Raw genomic sequence first — 16,884 nt, forward strand, 5'->3', positions numbered from 1 at the left:
CCTAGCTGTCCTGGAACTCACTTTGTAGACCAGGCTGGCCTTGAACTCAGAAATCCACCTGCCTCTGCCTCCCAAGTGCTGGGATTAAAGGCATGGCCACCACTGCCCGGCCACTTTGTCTTTTTAAAGATAAGCCCATGACCACGCTGTAGAGCTCAGCTGCTGGGCATCATGGCTGAAGGGAATGTCTTTAAGCATTCTGGTGTGACTGCTGGCATTTGAAAGGGGAAAGGGTGGGAGGGCTGTTAGTCGAATAATCACATAGCCTGTGCCTGCAAACAGTTTCTGATAAATACAAGCAGGTTATACATTTAAAGGGCTCTGACATTTGACTCTGGTATACTTCCTTACAGCTTGATCTGGCTAAGCTGTAGGCCAACCATAAGCTCAGCTCAATAAAAACAAAAAACAAACTCAGCCTGGCAGTGGTGGCACATACCAGCACTTGGGAGTCAGAGGCAGGCAGATCTCTGTGGTCAAGGCCAGCCTGGTCTACAGAGTGAGTCCAGGACAGCCAAGGCTACACAAAAAATCCTGTAAGAAGAAATTCACTGAGGAACAACTGACAGCTGTAAAGAAGGTATTGATCTTTTTCTTTTTTTGTTTTGTTTTGTTTTTGGAGCTGTTTTGTGTGTGTGTGTGTGTGTGTGTGTGTGTGTGTGTAGCCCTGGCTGACCCTGGAACTCAAGAGATCTTCCTGCCTCTGCATTCCAAGGGCTGGGAGTAAAGGTGTGTGCCACTACTGCCCAGCCTGGAAGGTTTTTTTATTAGACGTCTGTGCCGTGTATTTTTTCTTTCCACCACTCCTAATGGAATTTTTCCATTGTCCAACTGGAGGGATTAGCTGAGCACAACTGAGTATTTTAATCTCTAAAATGCATTCAGTATAAACCAACCATCAGTAGAAATGTAAGGAACAGAGAAAAGCCATAGGAACCAGTGTCTGTAAGATACTCGTCATTGCTCAGTTTTTACTTATTTTGAGTTAGGAACTCATTATGTTGCCCACGCTAGTCTTGAACTTGGAATCCTCTTGCCTCAGCTGGGTGAGTGCAAGGTTATGGCTGTGTACCAGCAAGCCTTGCCCTTCCTCCTGAATTTTATTCCATAAAGTTCTTTTGCATTTACACTAGGTTTTCAAATCTTTCATAACACTGGGACATAAAAGTTAATCTAAAGAAAGCCTTCATAAGGAAGGAGTTACAGAAACAAAGTTTGGAGCTGAGACGAAAAGATGGATGATGAGATGAGACGAAAAGAAAGCCTTCACAAATACACATTCTTTTCACCTGGTAGAAACATCTTCAATTATTCTTCCTAGGCAGGGGTAACATTTAATAAGATGGCTGCTCTAGTCATTGACTGACCAAGAGGAAGTGTCTGTTTCTAATGCCTCTAGGCAGTACCCCTTGCTCCTGGAAATGGGGCAGAAGCAGCAGAGTTGAAGTGACTGTGTGGCATTTCTTTTTTTTTTTTTTTTTTTNTAGCCCTGGCTGTCCTGGAACTCACTCTGTAGACCAGGCTGGCCTCGAACTCAGAAATCCACCTGCCTCTGCCTCCGGAGTGCTGGGATTAAAGGCTGCTCGGCGTCTCTGTGGCGTTTCTTACTGAATATCTGAGAAAACAAGCTGTCCTCTTCCTCACCTTGATTCTCTCTGCCAAGTTACTGAAAGCCACGATCATATTCCCAGGCTTATTGATTTTCTTCAGGACTCGGACTGTCTGTGCAAAGAGAGTCGGAGAATAGGAACGTCCGTCTTTGGGCACAGTGGCACAGAAGTTCTCCTCATCCCTGAAAGGTCAGTGTTAGAAAGAAACTGAGCATCAGACCACAGTCAATGTGCAGATAGCAGATGGGCTACAGACAATCATCCCAGCACTTCCAAGCCACCAGTGCGCTTGTGAACTATGTGTATCTCTCTGTGGGGTGTGTGTGTGTGTGTGTATGCACATGCATAAGTATGTCTGTATATGTGTGAAGGGCAGAGATCAACGCTGGGTGTCTTCCTCAGTTACTCTCAAGACTTTGTGTTTGAGACATGGTCTCTCACTGATCCTAGAATTCATCAGTTTTGTGAGGCTGAATGTCCAGTATACTTCAGGAATCTTACTGGTTTTTGCTGTCCCAGTACTGGGATTACTGTCCATGCTACCCCATGTAGCTTTTTAGGTGGGTCCTAGGGATCTGAACTCAGACAGACACTCATGTCTGGGTGGCAAGCATTTTACTAACTGAGCCATCTCCCTGCTTTGACATCTAATTTCCTTTCTTTCTTTGGCTAGCATTAAACTCAGAGATCCACATGCCTTTGGCTCCCAAATACTGGGACTAAAGGCATACAGTATCACATCTAATTTTCTGTACTATAAAGTATTCCATGGCCATAAAAATATTTCCACAAACAGTAGTATAACCAGTAATATTTATCTTTGCACAGCTCAAGGCAGAATGTTGGAAATACTGAACAATGTCCAATGGGCCAGATAAAATCTATTTAGAACTATGGAGGAGTCCTTCATCTATCAGCTAGAAATGAGCCTGCCTTCCCCCACTATTTTCACACAAGACCTAACCAGTTATTCTGCTATCAAAATACTAGCATCCCCATGGCTTTCTCAACACCAATCTCAAATACCCAAGATTTAAGTAGATAGTGCAGATGTCTGATACGAGCTGCTGAGGTTTGAAGTCAAATTCACTGAAGTCCTTGACTTTGAGGGCACCCATCTTGGGGCCCACCAGGTGCTGCAGGAAGTAGTTGAGCATGGAGATGATGCGCTCGGCCAGGAACGGATGCACGAACAGCGACTTGATCTCTGGAAGAAAGCCAGAGTCTTAAAGCTCAACACAACTCTAATTTTCTCCTTACATCTCATTTTATTGGAGACCTTTGAGGATTTTTAATTACATAATGCATTTTCAGTAAAAAAAAAAAAAATACAGACAAACAAAAACCAAAAACCAAATAAACAAAAAGGAAAGAAAAGCTACTACCAGCCGGGTGGTGGTAGTAGCATACCTTTAATTCCAGCACTTGGGAGGCAGAGGCAGGCGGATTTCTGAGTTCGAGGCCAGCCTGGTCTACAGAGTGAGTTCCAGGACAGCCAGGGCTACACAGAGAAACCCTGTCTCGAAAAACAAACAAACAAACAAACGAAAAGCTACTACCCAGTCACAGACACTGTTAAAATATTTAAAAACTACATTATTGTGTGCACCTACATGTGTTACAGCAAGTGTATGTGGGTCAGAGGACAACTTATGGGAGTCAATTCTCTCCTGTCACCATGTGGGTCTCAGGGATCAAACCTAGGTTGCCAGACTAGGTGGCAAAGGCCTTTACCCACAAGTCCCACATTTGACTTGGACTTAAGACTTCGTTTTCATTTTCTTATCCTTCCCTACTTTCTATCTCTCTTTTTTTTCTGTTCCACTTCAATGGGAGTGTTCCTTGAGTTTTTTTTTTTAACCCTTTCACTAAATATTTAAAGTTTTAAAGTCACATTTTCAATATTTAAAATGTTTCTTCTGTCCTTTGTGGCTTTTGCTCTTGGTTTGTGGCCACCTTATCTTCTCTGATTTCTCTGAAGTGATAAAGTTTTTAAAAAGCTTTAAAAGTTTAAAAGTCAATTTCTGCATTTCTCATTAGATGGTTTCCTTTCACACCTGCTCTCTGGCTGCTCTAGCACACTAAATGTATTCATTGAATGCAAATTACTTATCCTCCTCCCTCCCTCATCTGTCATTATCTGCCACACCCTGGAACTATGTAGCTCAGGCTAGCCTGGGACTCAGAGTCCTCTGTCTTCATCTCCCAAGAGGATATCATACCATGCTTGGATTTATGTTTTTATAGCATGCGTGCATGTGCGCGCACAAACACACATACACCAAAACACAGAGTTAATGGCTATCTGGTCTTTACAGAGTTTTTTTGGGTAGTAGGGATTGTACTCAGTGTTTTTTTTGTTTGTTTGTTTTTTGGTTTTTCGAGACAGGGTTTCTCTGTGTAACAGCTCTGGCTGTCCTGGAACTCACTCTGTAGACCAAGCTGGCTGGTCTCAAACTCAGAAATCCGCCTGCCTCTGCCTCCCGAGTTCTGGGATTAAAGGCGTGCGCCACCACCGCCGGGCTGTACTCAGGGTTTTGTATATGCTCTGTATATGCTCTATCACTAATCTATACTCCCAGCATCTTCAGGAAACCAGCTTATATTTTTTGGCATGTCAATAATGAACACCATCATGTTTTTGAAGTTTCTCTGATTTTTTTTGGTCTCAGATGTAGAAGTTACAATCACCAGAGTCCAATTTTCTTTTGGACAGGGTCTCATGCATCCTAAGGTGTCCTGGACCTTTCTCTGTAGATGAGGATGTCCTGGAACTTCAGATCTCCCTGCCTCAGTCTCCAGAGTGCTGGCATTCCTGGTGTGGGCCACCATGCAGGCTTTCATGCAGGTGAGGCAAGCACTCTACAGACTGAGCTGCATCCTGTCGCAGATTCTACACTCTTAGTTTTGAGCTGGGCTGATCCCTCAGTGAAAGAGACCTTGATTTCTACATTTTGGGGGATGGCATGCCTTACGTTCTTACCTGATGTCAGGAAGGAAAGGGTACCAATTGTTTCATTGGACATGATGTTATGGAACCGTGCCAGCTGCCCAAACATCTGTAGACCTGCCTCTTTCTCTCGGCGGGCTTCTGGTGTCAGACTCTCCCATTCTCCTCGGTCTTTCTCAATCTGCTGAATCTTTATCTTGCTCAAATACTATGGAAACCAGAAATGTGATACACCAGATAAGAGAAATGCAACTGAAGGGCCAAGACATTTAAGAGGGCTTAATTAAAATCTAGTCATCTGGGTTTGGAAAGGAGGCTCAATGGTTACAAGCTCTTGCTGCTCTTGTAAAGGGCAAGGCTTGATTGCTAGCACCAACACTGTGGCTCACAACCACCTGTTAACTCCAGTTCCAGGGGATCTGATATCCTCTTTTGGCCTTTGTAGGCATTATATGTACCTACATAATTCAAACAAAACAATACAAACACAAAAAAAAAAATCCAGAGCTGGAGAAGTGGCTCAGAGTTTAAGAGCACTTGTTCTAGCACATGGCAGCTCACAAAAACCTATAACTCTAGCTTCAAGAAATACAATGAACTTTTTTAGCCTGCCCAAGTATCTGCATGCATGTAGTGTAGTTACATACATGGAACAAAACACTCACATACATAAATCTTAAAAAGCAAAAAACAAACCCAGTCAGCCAGCTGGGAAATTGAGACGATACGAAGCCTCTGTCAGTGCAGGGCTGACACTCAAGAACCCGGGGAAGAGCAGCGAGATGGCTCAGTGGGCTAAGGTACTTGTTACCAAAGTTGATGACCTGCAGTTGGCCCCAGAACCCTCATGGTGAAAGGAGAACACAGACTCCCCTAAGCTGTCCTCTGACCTCCTCACGTACACTGTAGCAAGTGGACACACAGAATGTAAAATTAAACTCTAAGGGACTTTGGGAAAGAGTAATAGTGTCCTCATTCAGCTTTGTCTTAGCTTGAGCAAACTGCTAGCTAACTGCCTGAGCTAGGATGGGATCCAGATGGAAAGGAGCATCAGTGGAGCAATGTGTGGAAGCCAAGCTAAAGCACCAGGATGACAGGAAAAGGAGTCCTTCCTAAAACATAAAACAACACGCAAGGTTCAAAACTAAAGTTCTACAAATATGCCTGCTCTCCAGAGGGAATCATAAATACTTAAAACCCTCACCTCTCATCACCTTACGGCTGCAGCAAATAATGATCTGCTTCACGCCCGGAATCATACTGTCCTCACTTAACAGAGATGTTTATAATAGGAATTGTTCTCACTTCCTCAGAGTGCAGGATTATGAAAAGAACAGGAGGTAGACCCCTCTCACAAAGCAAGCACAAGTTACTTAGTGGGTTATCCACGAGAGCTCTGACTGCCCGGTAGGCGACCTTCAAACTAACCTGCATCATCTTCCTGAGGCTCACTGCTGGTCACTCCGAGCTCCTGCCCTGCTGCAGGCCCAACGCACAGCACACAGCTAAGCCTGGACCAAAACCTATGCAACTTGGAGCTGAAACAATCCTTCCTTCCTTTAGGTGGTTTTTCTCAGGTACTCTATTGTAATAATGAAAGTCTCACAGTCACTGGCCACAATGAAGATCCTATAATTCTTTCCTGTATTGTTGGCCCATTGATACACCTTAGTTTGGCTTTATCACACTTAAAAAATATGTGTATGTCTGTGCACCACATGTCTGCAAGAGGTCAGAAGAGTGTCAGAACTAGAGTCACAGGTGTTTGTGAGAGGTCATTTAGGTGCTGGGCATTGAATCCAGGTTCTCTACAAAAGTCATAAGTGTTCTTAACCACTAAGGGATTTCTCCTGGGATCATCTTTTAAACTCTCATCCAAAGAACCACCCAAGTGCAACAGTGACCCATGATATAGTGAAATGATGAACCTAGAAAGCTGTGTACAAAGTGTTGGGCACACTATTATAACACATACACTGGTGGTGTGCAAGAATGTTCTAGAGCAAGGATTATTCTATTATAATTAAAAGGTCAAAACAATATATTCTTTGCCAGGTGTAGTGGTTCATGTTTGCAACCCTAAAGCTCTGGGAGGCTAAGGTGAAAGGATCCCTATGGGTTTGAGGTCAGCTGAGGATAAAGAGTGAGAGAGAACTTATTTAAGCAAACACACACCAACGAAATCAAACAAAACACAAACACTGCCACCACCACCCCACTGCCACCACCACCCCACTGCCACCAATGTTGATGGTCTGAAGCCTTTTTCATTGAGATCACTGCAAATGGTATAGGAACACACGCAATATTCCCTTTTTTACCTGTATAGCTTCATCCAAAAGGAAGATAGCATCATTCATTAACAGGTTAAGAAATCGGAGGAACAGTGGGGGATTCATAGCTTCTAAATTCTTAGAGGCATAGTCAGCCAAATCCTGTAAGTCCCAGCCCAAGAAGAAGATATTTTAGTGCAAAATCATGTACCAATGGTACTGAGGCTGACCTGAAGCAAATAGTACCATGAAAAACCCTCTTACCTTAATGCTCTCCCGATAGCAATCTGTCCCCCACATGTATCTTAGGATGGGATACATAGGGCGGCGGTAATTAAACTTCTGTTCAAATTGATGGGGGTCCCCTAAAGTAAGGTGAGAATGAGAAATCAGCTGAGGTGGTCTAATAGAGAACGAGCTCATGTGTGTGCATTTTTTACTCTGAATGTCAAGGCTGTTGCCAAGTCTTCCCTAGGAGCACCTCCAGCTCACACTCCTTGGGGTGTGTGGGATAAAACCCAAGCTGTAGCTACAACTATCTGCATATGATCATGTAAACAAAACAAGACCAGCCAACATTCCAACAGGCAGCACCAACTAGGTTCAGTGGCTTGTGGGCAAAAGAAGGAGCAGATGTGAATGGGGGAAGGGAAAGGGAACATGTTGAGAGTTTCCAGAGGAAGTAGGAAGGGGAGTTGGGGGTGGATATGATCAAACATTTTTTACACGCATGAAATTATTTTGTTTTGCTTTGTTTTTTGTTTTGTTTTGTTTTGAGAAACCCTGGCTGTCCTGGAACTTGCTATACAGACCAGGCTGTCAGAGCTTCACCTATGACTGCCTCGTGAGTATTGTTGGGATTAGAGTCGAGTGCCACCACACCTGGCTCCAGGAGGGTTTCCAATTAAGTCTTTTTGCCTCTGCCTCTTAGATGTTAAGATTACGCAGGAATGTGGTATCACTGTGCTTGGCTCTCCAAGCCTTTTCCAACCTTCACTTTTAGATTCATGGAATGTATTCCATTGCAATTCTCTGGCTGTATAGCCATACAGTGACATTGTCACCATGACTGCTGGGCAGCTTCTTAGGAGCAGGTTAGCACATACTATGTCAGTGACTCCTCATTCTGACTCATTTTATATGGGAGAAATCGAGACCCAGAGGTTAAGTAAGAGACAAAGGCAGAACAGAAATGTGGACAGCTAATAAAATGCTAAATGCCTCTTTAAATGTTAATTGTCCAAGTTACCAAATAGCAGAAATCTCCTTTAAAAAGACTCTTATGCATCTGCTTAACATGTCTTGACTACTAGCTCAGATAAAGCTCTGCTTAATTGAAACTCAGGTGATCAGGACAGAAGAGGGAGACAATGCTGTCTACTGGTACTCTTTTCTTTCTTTCTTTTTTATTTTAATGTATACATATGTTGTGGGTATGTGTTCATACATGTTTGTGTGTGGGCTTGCACATGTACACTCACATGGAGGCTGAAAGTCTACACCAAGTGCCTTCTTCAAATGTTCTCTCTTTTGTTGTTATTTGTTTGGGACAGGGTTTCTCTGTGTAGCTCTGGCTGTCCTGGAACTCACTCAAGAGATGAGACTGGCCCTAAACTCAGAGAAATCCTCCTGCCTCTGCCACTACCACCTTGCTTCCACTTTATGTTTCAGAGACAGTCTCTCATTAAAGCAGAAGTCAATGATTTGCCTGGACTGTTGACCATAGATTCCTAGGCACCGTTCTTGTCTCTGCCTCCCTAGAACTGAATTAGGGGTAGGCATTGCTGCACCTGGCTTTTTAAAACCTGAATTTTAAGGTTCCATCTCAGGTCCTCATGCTTGCCTTTCCAGAATGTATGCAGGTGGGATGTTTTTTGTTCTAGTTGTTGTTTGTATTTTGTGAGACAGAGCTGGTTTTAGCACTTTTAGGTGTATGATATATACAAACAAAACATTTTTAGCATCTATATTCTTACATATAAAGTGAAAACAATACAGATAAACAAGTTTAGTGACATAGTAAAAATAAAGCCCCCACCATTAAGCCTGGCACACAGTGAGTACTCAAGTAATGCTGGTTGGAGTTTCTGTGACACTCGACAGTGACCAAGCTGTGAAACTCTTAGTTCTCAGCTCTAGAGCAGGCTGCGTGACTCTTTTACCTGTAAATTCAATGTCCACAAAAACCTTGATCAAAGCTTCTGCAAGTTGGGGAGCGTATGGAAAGTTGCAGAACACACGTTTCCGGTGGAACACACTGGACACCAAGGGGCTTGGGGTCTGGTCTAGGTGAGGCATCACTGCTTCTAACACCTCTGCTAGTTTGGCCCTCAGGTGAGGATTCTTCATTCTGCAGAGGGCAGAAAGCATGATGAGCAGGAAGACATAACTCCCCGATGTGATTCTACTCTACATGAGGAGCTAAATATAGAATAGTCACACTATAGTAAAGTCAGTACTCCAGTGCAGGAGATACCATGTAACATGTTTTGAGATGGTTTTATTACATAGTCCTGGCTCTCCTAGAACTCCCTATGCAGACCAGGCTGGCTTTGAATCTGCAGCATTCTTCCTGTCTCTGCCTCCTGAGTGCTGGAATTATAGATGTACACTACTATGCCTGTCTTCTTAACTCTCGAGAGGACAGCTAACCATGTATGAGGGAGTACTTTAGTTCCCATGGAATGCTTAGGACATTCAATTTTCTCTATAAAAAGGCACTAGTTACTATGTACTCTTCTCTGACAGGTTCATTTTGAATAAACTTGCCTTCCTACACTTTCTGAATGCAAATAATTAGGTTATAATTATCTGATAGCTCCATGATCCCTGTCCTATGAGTCTAATCAATGCCTGTTGGCTTGTGGCCAACTTCCCCTTAGGTCTGCTCAGCTCAGTGAAGTGTTGGCTTCTCATTGATATGTATGGCAGAATTGTGGACTTTCATTTTGCAGCAAATGTGCCCTTTTGTGCATAAAAATTGTTTCCTTTAGCCCCCACACATAACACCCTCCACTCCCCCCCACCCAAAAGCAAATTTAAAAACCATAGTACATCGTAAACATAGTCAAACCACCAGGCTAGAAGTAACATAAACCCAGGTTTACTGCTTACCCAACTCCGGCTGCAGGAACAAGCTTTGGTTGACATAATTAGTAAAAGTTCAGCATCTGTCAGCCACTGGTCCAGCTTCTGGTATTCTGGTTAACTATTTTAACCAGGGACCAGCAATGGAATCCTATTAGGTACCTTATATGCAGGTTCAAATTCTGTGAGCAAAGTCCTCTGCTTATTAAACCTCACCACAGCAGGCAGAATGTTTGTGGCTCTAGCCAGTGACTGGGGCAAGCGTCCCGCACATCACCTTTCTATGCTTCCAGTGAAAATGGTGATAAAATGAAGGACATGCTCCAGGGAGTCTGCTGACGTCTCCAAGATGTCCTCAGCAAAGCGTCGGAGGAAAATGAGGAAATCACCCAAGTTATCTGCAAAAAATTCTGAAAAAGATTCACTGGAATTAGCCAAACATCTGTTCATTTGTCTCAATCCCAGTACCTCCTTCACATAAATTAACAAAGGTTAAAAAAAGTCTAACTCTTTTATGTACCAGGGATGGTGATAAGCCAGTAGGATCTCTTACATGCGTATCAAGCTCTGTTCTTATCTGAGGAAGTGCATGGACAGCAGTGACACAGAACTCTTTTTTTTTTTTTGAATATTGACTCTTGCCTTTTTTTCTTTTTTTTTTTTTTTTTAGATTTATTTATTTATATGTAAGTACACTGTAGCTGTCTTCAGACACTCCAGAAGAGGGCGCCAGATCTCGTTACGGATGGTTGTGAGCCACCATGTGGTTGCTGGGATTTGAACTCTAGACCTTCGGAAGAGCAGTTGGGTGCTCTTACCCACTGAGCCATCTCACCAGCCTGACACAGAACTCTTTACACTAGCACTGTGTGCCTCCATAGGTTGGCCACAGTTTAAGCCACCCTTTAGGTGTGGCTAGTCACACTAGGTGACTGCAGTAAGGACCTCCAGGATGGTCCTCTAACTGCTCTCCCTTTTGGCACTCAGATCTTTGCAAAGTCTCTTTCTGCATCATTCTAGACTAGGAAGACCCCTGCTGTATGCAGCGGAGGACATCATCATTCTAGACTGGGACATACCCGGGTGTATGCAGTAGAGACATCATTTTCAAGGTTAGTTGAGAGAGTTTGCAGTTTTCATTTTGGTCACCTGTGCTGCCACATCGTGAGTGGCAGGCACTAAGAGATGTGTTAGGCTATTGGCAAGCAGCTGAGGCCTGTTGACAACTAGTCAACTGGGCTTGTAAGTAGATCCTCGAGCCCTTGTTGAGTCCTCAGAATCCTATGGCTCTGACCGACAGCTTGACCATAACCTCATTAGTACTCTGAGATAGAATCACATGGCCAAATGCTCCAGGGTTTCTGACGCAGAGGACTGCGTGAGATAGTGTTTGCTGTTTTAAGCTGCTGTGTGTGGGGAGTAACTTGTTACATAGCAATACGAGACCAGCACAGTGTTCAAGAACATTTAATCTGATTAGTGAACAACATCTACTGACCCCTCACTGACATACATACACACAATTTCCCTTCTGAGTTAGTAAGAGGGGATTTTTTTTCCTAAAAAAACCCAAAACCCTCAGGGAGAGTTAGACAGGCAGTTGAATCTTTGAAAGTCAAACAATATTAACAACAGACACTAAGAGCTGTGAAAACCCTGACTGCAGTTCATCTCTGGCAGGCTGTTTTCTGACAGTCCCAGTATCAGGGACACAAAGCTGGAGAAGCAACTACTGGGACCCCATAATTTGGCCAGGAGATTCTTGTAAGTTTGAGTAGCTTCTCTAAAAACAATGAAATGATAACTAAGGAAGGCTATTTTGAGAATTAAGCTTCCAAGGTGACCCAGTTAAACTTAGGTGGCTATTAATAGGATGTTTCCAAGGGACAGGCTGCTTACCTGGCACATAAGCCAAAGAGCTGTAGCCATCTGGCAAAGGGAAACTTAGCTCTATTGGCTGGGAGCCCTCATTGCCTATGGCCAGTTGAACCAGCAGAACAGCCATGGACACCTGCAAATTCAGGCAGTTTTGCAGCATCTGGGGTTCAGTCATAGCAGTCTTGGTAGAGAGATAGATGGTCATCAGGCGTTCGAACTGCTCTCGGAGATTGTCAGCAGCAGGGCTAGAACTCTGCTGAGCATCCCGCCAGGCAACCTGCAGCCGATGCAGATTTTGGTTGATTTTTACCATCTGATCATGCAACCTGCCCCCAAGAAAGCAGAAGAGACTAGGTCAGGGAGGCCCATGTGGGGGCAGTGTAGTATAGACCACACTGAAAAGCAAATCCTTGTTTGTTTTTTCTAGTGTTCTATACTTGTAGAAAGTTGCAGGGTCAATGACACAGAAGGTACCCACAAAAGTTACCAGCTGGCCAGACGCGAGGTGCACTGTTCTCAGAAAACGTTACCACGTGCACAACAAATCTGCAGCTAATTATGGGGAGTCAGTGGCCGCTCACAGGAGCAGGGTGCAGAGTGCGTGGTTATTATGGAAAACAGACATTTCAATGATGCAGAGTATGAGCAGCCCAGTACAAGCTTTAGAGTGCACTGGTGGGGTCAGAGGATAATCTGTGCACAGTGAGAAAACTAAGCAGGTGAAAAAGACTTGATTCTAACAACCACACCTAAAGCAGCCACCATGAGGCACACAACCTAAGAGCAGCGTCCAGCCTTCTGAAGAATAAGATAATTATTCTTCACAAAATTTCACTCTAATATTGAAAAGAAGACCTAGAACTAAAAGCTACTGATAACTGGTTCTACATGTACAATCCTAAATCACTCCCTTGGATCTTGCAGACAGCTACTAGGGTGACAGTAGGAAACTAGATGCCAGGCATTCCTAGATCTGAATTTAGATTGTTGAGCAGATCAAGCACATGTTGAACTTCTGTGACATTTAAAATGTCAACAACGGTAGAAACACTGTCTAATAAAGACATTTTCATCCCCCTCCCCCATGAATTTTCTGCTGGAGGAGTTAAAAAAAAAAAAAAAAAAAAAAAAAAAAAAAAAAAAAAAAAAAAAAAAAAAAAAAAAAAAACCAAAACCTTACATTAAAGTATCCTGAGAATGCATTAAAAAAAAATTAGTATTTCAGGCCAGGCATGTGATACACATTGTTAATCTCAGCACTCAAGAGGTAGAGGCAGCCTGGTCTACAGAGTGAGTTCCAGGATAGCCAAAGCTACACAGAGAAACCCTGTCTTGAACAAACAAACAAACAAAAAACTATAAGTATTCCTGGGTCTGGGGCGATGGCTCAACTGATAAACTGCTTGCATATGCGAGCAAGGGGGCCTGTGTTTAGATCCCCAGCACCCATGTAAAACACGAGTGTGTTGGTGTGCTCCTACAGTCCTAATGCCATGTAAACACGAGTGTGCTGGTGTGCCCTGCGGTCCTAATGCTGGGACACAGAAACAGGAGGATCCTGGAGTCTTGCTCAATCAGTGAGCTCCAGGTTCAGTGAAAGATCCTCTCTCAAAAGATACGGTGGGGGATCATCTGAGAAAGCCACCTGACCCCAATCTCTGGCTTCGAAATCACACCTGAGCATGGGTGCCCTGTTCCTACCAATTAAAAAAAAACCCAGTATTCATAATACTCTTTCTACAGATGAGACGTAGGAGTTATTTCTCCTCCTTATCCTGGAAATCATTTTCTGCTCAACAAAGGGGAAAACTGTGGAGTGGCATATGGCTGGTTTGCTAGAAATGGACACTTCCGGACGTCTACACAAGCTCTCAGCCTTCTTGTCTTTAGAAGCAGTCCTCTCAGGTCTGCAGCTCCTATGTGCTCGGATTGTCTATCTGGAGTCCCTTACACCAGTCTCTCAACTTGTGAAAGTTTTGTCTCTTTGGACATCAGAAATAATAACCCAATGGTAAAGAGTGAAATGTAAAATGACAGTAATTAGATTTTCCTAGATAATAACAAAACGGCAGGGATTGAAAAGTTGGCAAAATGTGGAGAAAATATTAGTACAATGTTAATTTTAAAGAGAGATTAAAAAAAAAAAACCTGTAAGTAAACTGTACAAAGTGGACTCAGGTAAATTTAAACCAGTGCATGTGACTTTCCCTGTGCCATCCTAACAGGGCTCTTCAGACTCACTGCCCACCTTCAAGCTGTCAACACAACTAACGGGTCCGTTCTTTTCCAAGACATCAAAGGAGTTACCTGTGAAATCCCAAGTACAAGGTATACTCTGTCAGGGCCAGGTTCTCCGTCACAAGGTTGTAGCTCTGGGGGAACATTGGCTCCTGCACAGCTGGGATCAGACAGGTCTCCTTGTCCAAACCTTGAAGAAGCAAAAGGAATGGTGATGTACTGCTCTCCGCAGACATCAGTCTTGGCCTCCACTCTCCCTCAGCCTCCATACTGCTACAATGATATCTTCCTTGTAACATATCTCCAATGACTTCCTTGTCTAAAAACACTTTCTGGCCTCCTGATATCTACAGAAACAGTTAAATCTCTTTTGCTGAACCAATGAAATCAGCAAAAAACCTAAAATGAGTGATAATACTATGTACTTTCCAAGTGGTAGGCAATGGGGCATTTTCCTCTTTCATTCATTCATTCATTCATTCATTCGAGACAGGGTTTCTGTGTAGCTCTGGTTTTCAAGGAACTTGCTCTGTCAACCAGGCAGGCCTCAAACTCTCAAAGATTCACCTGCCTCTGTGTCTTGATGGCTGAGATTAAAGGCATGGGCTACTATCACTTGGCTATGTCAACTTTTTTCAGTGTTTAAGATAAATTATCTTTGTGCAGATATTGGTTTTGTTAATTTATAAGAGGCTAAAAAAATGCCCCAAAACCTAGAAGGAAATCAATCAAAACCAACAAGAGATTTGTTCTGAGTGACAGATCAGGGCCCATTCCTTTTCACTTCTCCATATTCACGTTTTCTCCAGTCTGGTGCCAGCTTTCTTCCTCCCACCCCACACTCTTCACAGCCCAATCCCGTCCCTTGCTCTAACTACAAGGAACTTCTCACTATTCCTCAATCAATTCTTTCCATAGATTTTTTTTTTTCTAGATAGCCTCAAACTCCAAGACCACCTGCCTCTGCCTGTCAAGTAAGTGCACGCTGCTGCTTCCACAGGCTGCCACCTCTACATCCGCTAGTCTCTACACTCCTGCTCCTTTGCCTGGTAAACTCTGACTTGTCTGTTGAGACATGAAGACAACAGCTCTGCAGAACTGGTTGTTCAACCATACTGCTGTTTCTACTTGGATAACCTACCCGTCTGCCCTCTTCTGGAACCTCTGAGTTCAAGAAGGACAGCAGCTGTATCTGACTGCACTTTATAAAAGACGAGGAAATGAAGATCCAAGGTTGCCAGAATCAGACAGAAGGTCTCAACAAGGCCTAGCATTTAAAAGGTAACAGGTGCTGTTTTTCAAAATTCCATGTTATTTAACTTGTTCTCATCTGTTTTGAACAAGGGGCACTTTCTCAAAGGCCAAGGGAGCAAATGCTTCAGAGGTGAGACACACTCACTGTTTTGAAGAGCCCAGTTCCCCACCTACCTCTCATATGCACATTCTTAATTTTTCGTTCTTCATCATTCAAGTCCTTGAGGACACAGTACGTGGGGTTAAAGGTGAGGAGCCGGGAGGATCTGGGCTTGCAGAATGGCTGGCACAGCTTCAGGAGGGCAGCACCCAGATTCAGAAAGAAGGCATCCGAGGCATACATTTGGAAGAAGATTTCGGGCATCTGATTGGCCCAGATCTTGGTGCGGCCTGCATTTGCATGCAAACAGTTTCCAAGCCAGAACAAGATACAGTGCTTGGTTTCTGGAGAGAGCTGGAGCAAGTTCTTCAGCATCTGGTAGATCTTTTCATGGAACTGAGCCATGAACTGTTTAGCCAGAAAACACAACCACAGAACATTCCAATTTCACAATCCTGGTATTTTCTTTTTTACTCCTAAGCCCCAGCAAATACAGGTTTTTAAATAAATGCTAATCTTAACCTTTCCCTTTTCCCCCTTTGTACCTTATTTTCTGATTCTGATATATGTTTATTTACATGTCATAGATATTATATGTATTACTGGATACTGAGGAGACATTTTCTGGTCAGCTGCCAAATTGCACAGATTTAATAGGTTTCACAGTAGGGATTTTTGGTACAGTGTTAGGTGATAAATCCTTTGGCTCAGTTTTTCAAATGGTTGTCATAGCATTACTCACCTCTACCACTGTAGTATGACACTGAGCCATAAATGGAACAGATAGACATAGCTATAGTCAGTAAGTGTTTTTAGTTTTTATATTACATTTATTCAGTGTCAGTGTAGTTGTATGTGGGAGTAACACGCTAGGAAGCATGTATGAGCACGTATGGGAGCAGATTCTCTGCTGTGTGGCCCTGGGGAACAGCCTTGAGGCAGCAGACTGGATGATAAGATCTTTACTCACTGAGCCAGCTCCATGGGCCCAGTAAATCCTTCTTTATAAGAAACAAACACACACCAAGGGCAGTTAGTTTGGCCACTGTTGTAGTCTGCTAAACACCTGCTTGACAGCACCGTGATGACTTAACAGTAACGGGACACTTAACTGTGCCCTGTTTGGCCATCTATGCCTCTTCATCAGACTACTGCTAAATTCTGTTAAGAGGCCTATGCATAAAGGGGAGGAAAGGGAAGATTTATAAGATAGATGGCTCTAGTCATAAGGATTATGAGCTGAGTGACAACAGTGTCTTGGCGAGAAGGGCAAGGACTGAAGGGGTGTGCAGCACTGTCACACTGGGCAGATCTCACCCACGCCAACCATCATCCCCTTTTTAGTGAAGGACCTGAAGACAGTGACACTGTTCTTTTCTTTTTTTGAGACAGGATTTTTCCACATGTCATGGAACTCACCATGTAGACTAAGCCTGCCTTTGTCTCTGTCTGCTGAGATTATAATAGGTATGTGTCAAGGCTGATTTCTTTGCT

General features: G+C 43.5%; 1 protein-coding gene across 5 annotated transcripts in view; it reads right to left on the reverse strand.

Moving 5' to 3' along the window:
- Ube4a (ubiquitination factor E4A) overlaps positions 1-16,884 on the reverse strand; it is a 39,420-nt gene that overhangs the window by 4,371 nt on the left and 18,165 nt on the right. For all 5 annotated transcript variants that reach the window (XM_021171810.2, XM_021171814.1, XM_021171813.1 and 2 more), the window contains exons 10-19: positions 15,465-15,798; positions 14,106-14,226; positions 11,820-12,124; positions 10,198-10,330; positions 8,996-9,183; positions 7,098-7,198; positions 6,882-6,995; positions 4,594-4,768; positions 2,637-2,817; positions 1,645-1,792 (exon numbers count right to left, since the gene is read on the reverse strand). In XM_021171810.2, the coding sequence (XP_021027469.1) occupies positions 1,645-1,792; positions 2,637-2,817; positions 4,594-4,768; positions 6,882-6,995; positions 7,098-7,198; positions 8,996-9,183; positions 10,198-10,330; positions 11,820-12,124; positions 14,106-14,226; positions 15,465-15,798 (1,800 nt within the window). The remainder of the gene's footprint in view (positions 1-1,644; positions 1,793-2,636; positions 2,818-4,593; positions 4,769-6,881; positions 6,996-7,097; positions 7,199-8,995; positions 9,184-10,197; positions 10,331-11,819; positions 12,125-14,105; positions 14,227-15,464; positions 15,799-16,884) is intronic.

The sequence above is a fragment of the Mus caroli genome, chromosome 9 (genome assembly GCF_900094665.2).
Source record: "Mus caroli chromosome 9, CAROLI_EIJ_v1.1, whole genome shotgun sequence".
Taxonomy (NCBI): Eukaryota; Metazoa; Chordata; class Mammalia; order Rodentia; family Muridae; genus Mus; species Mus caroli.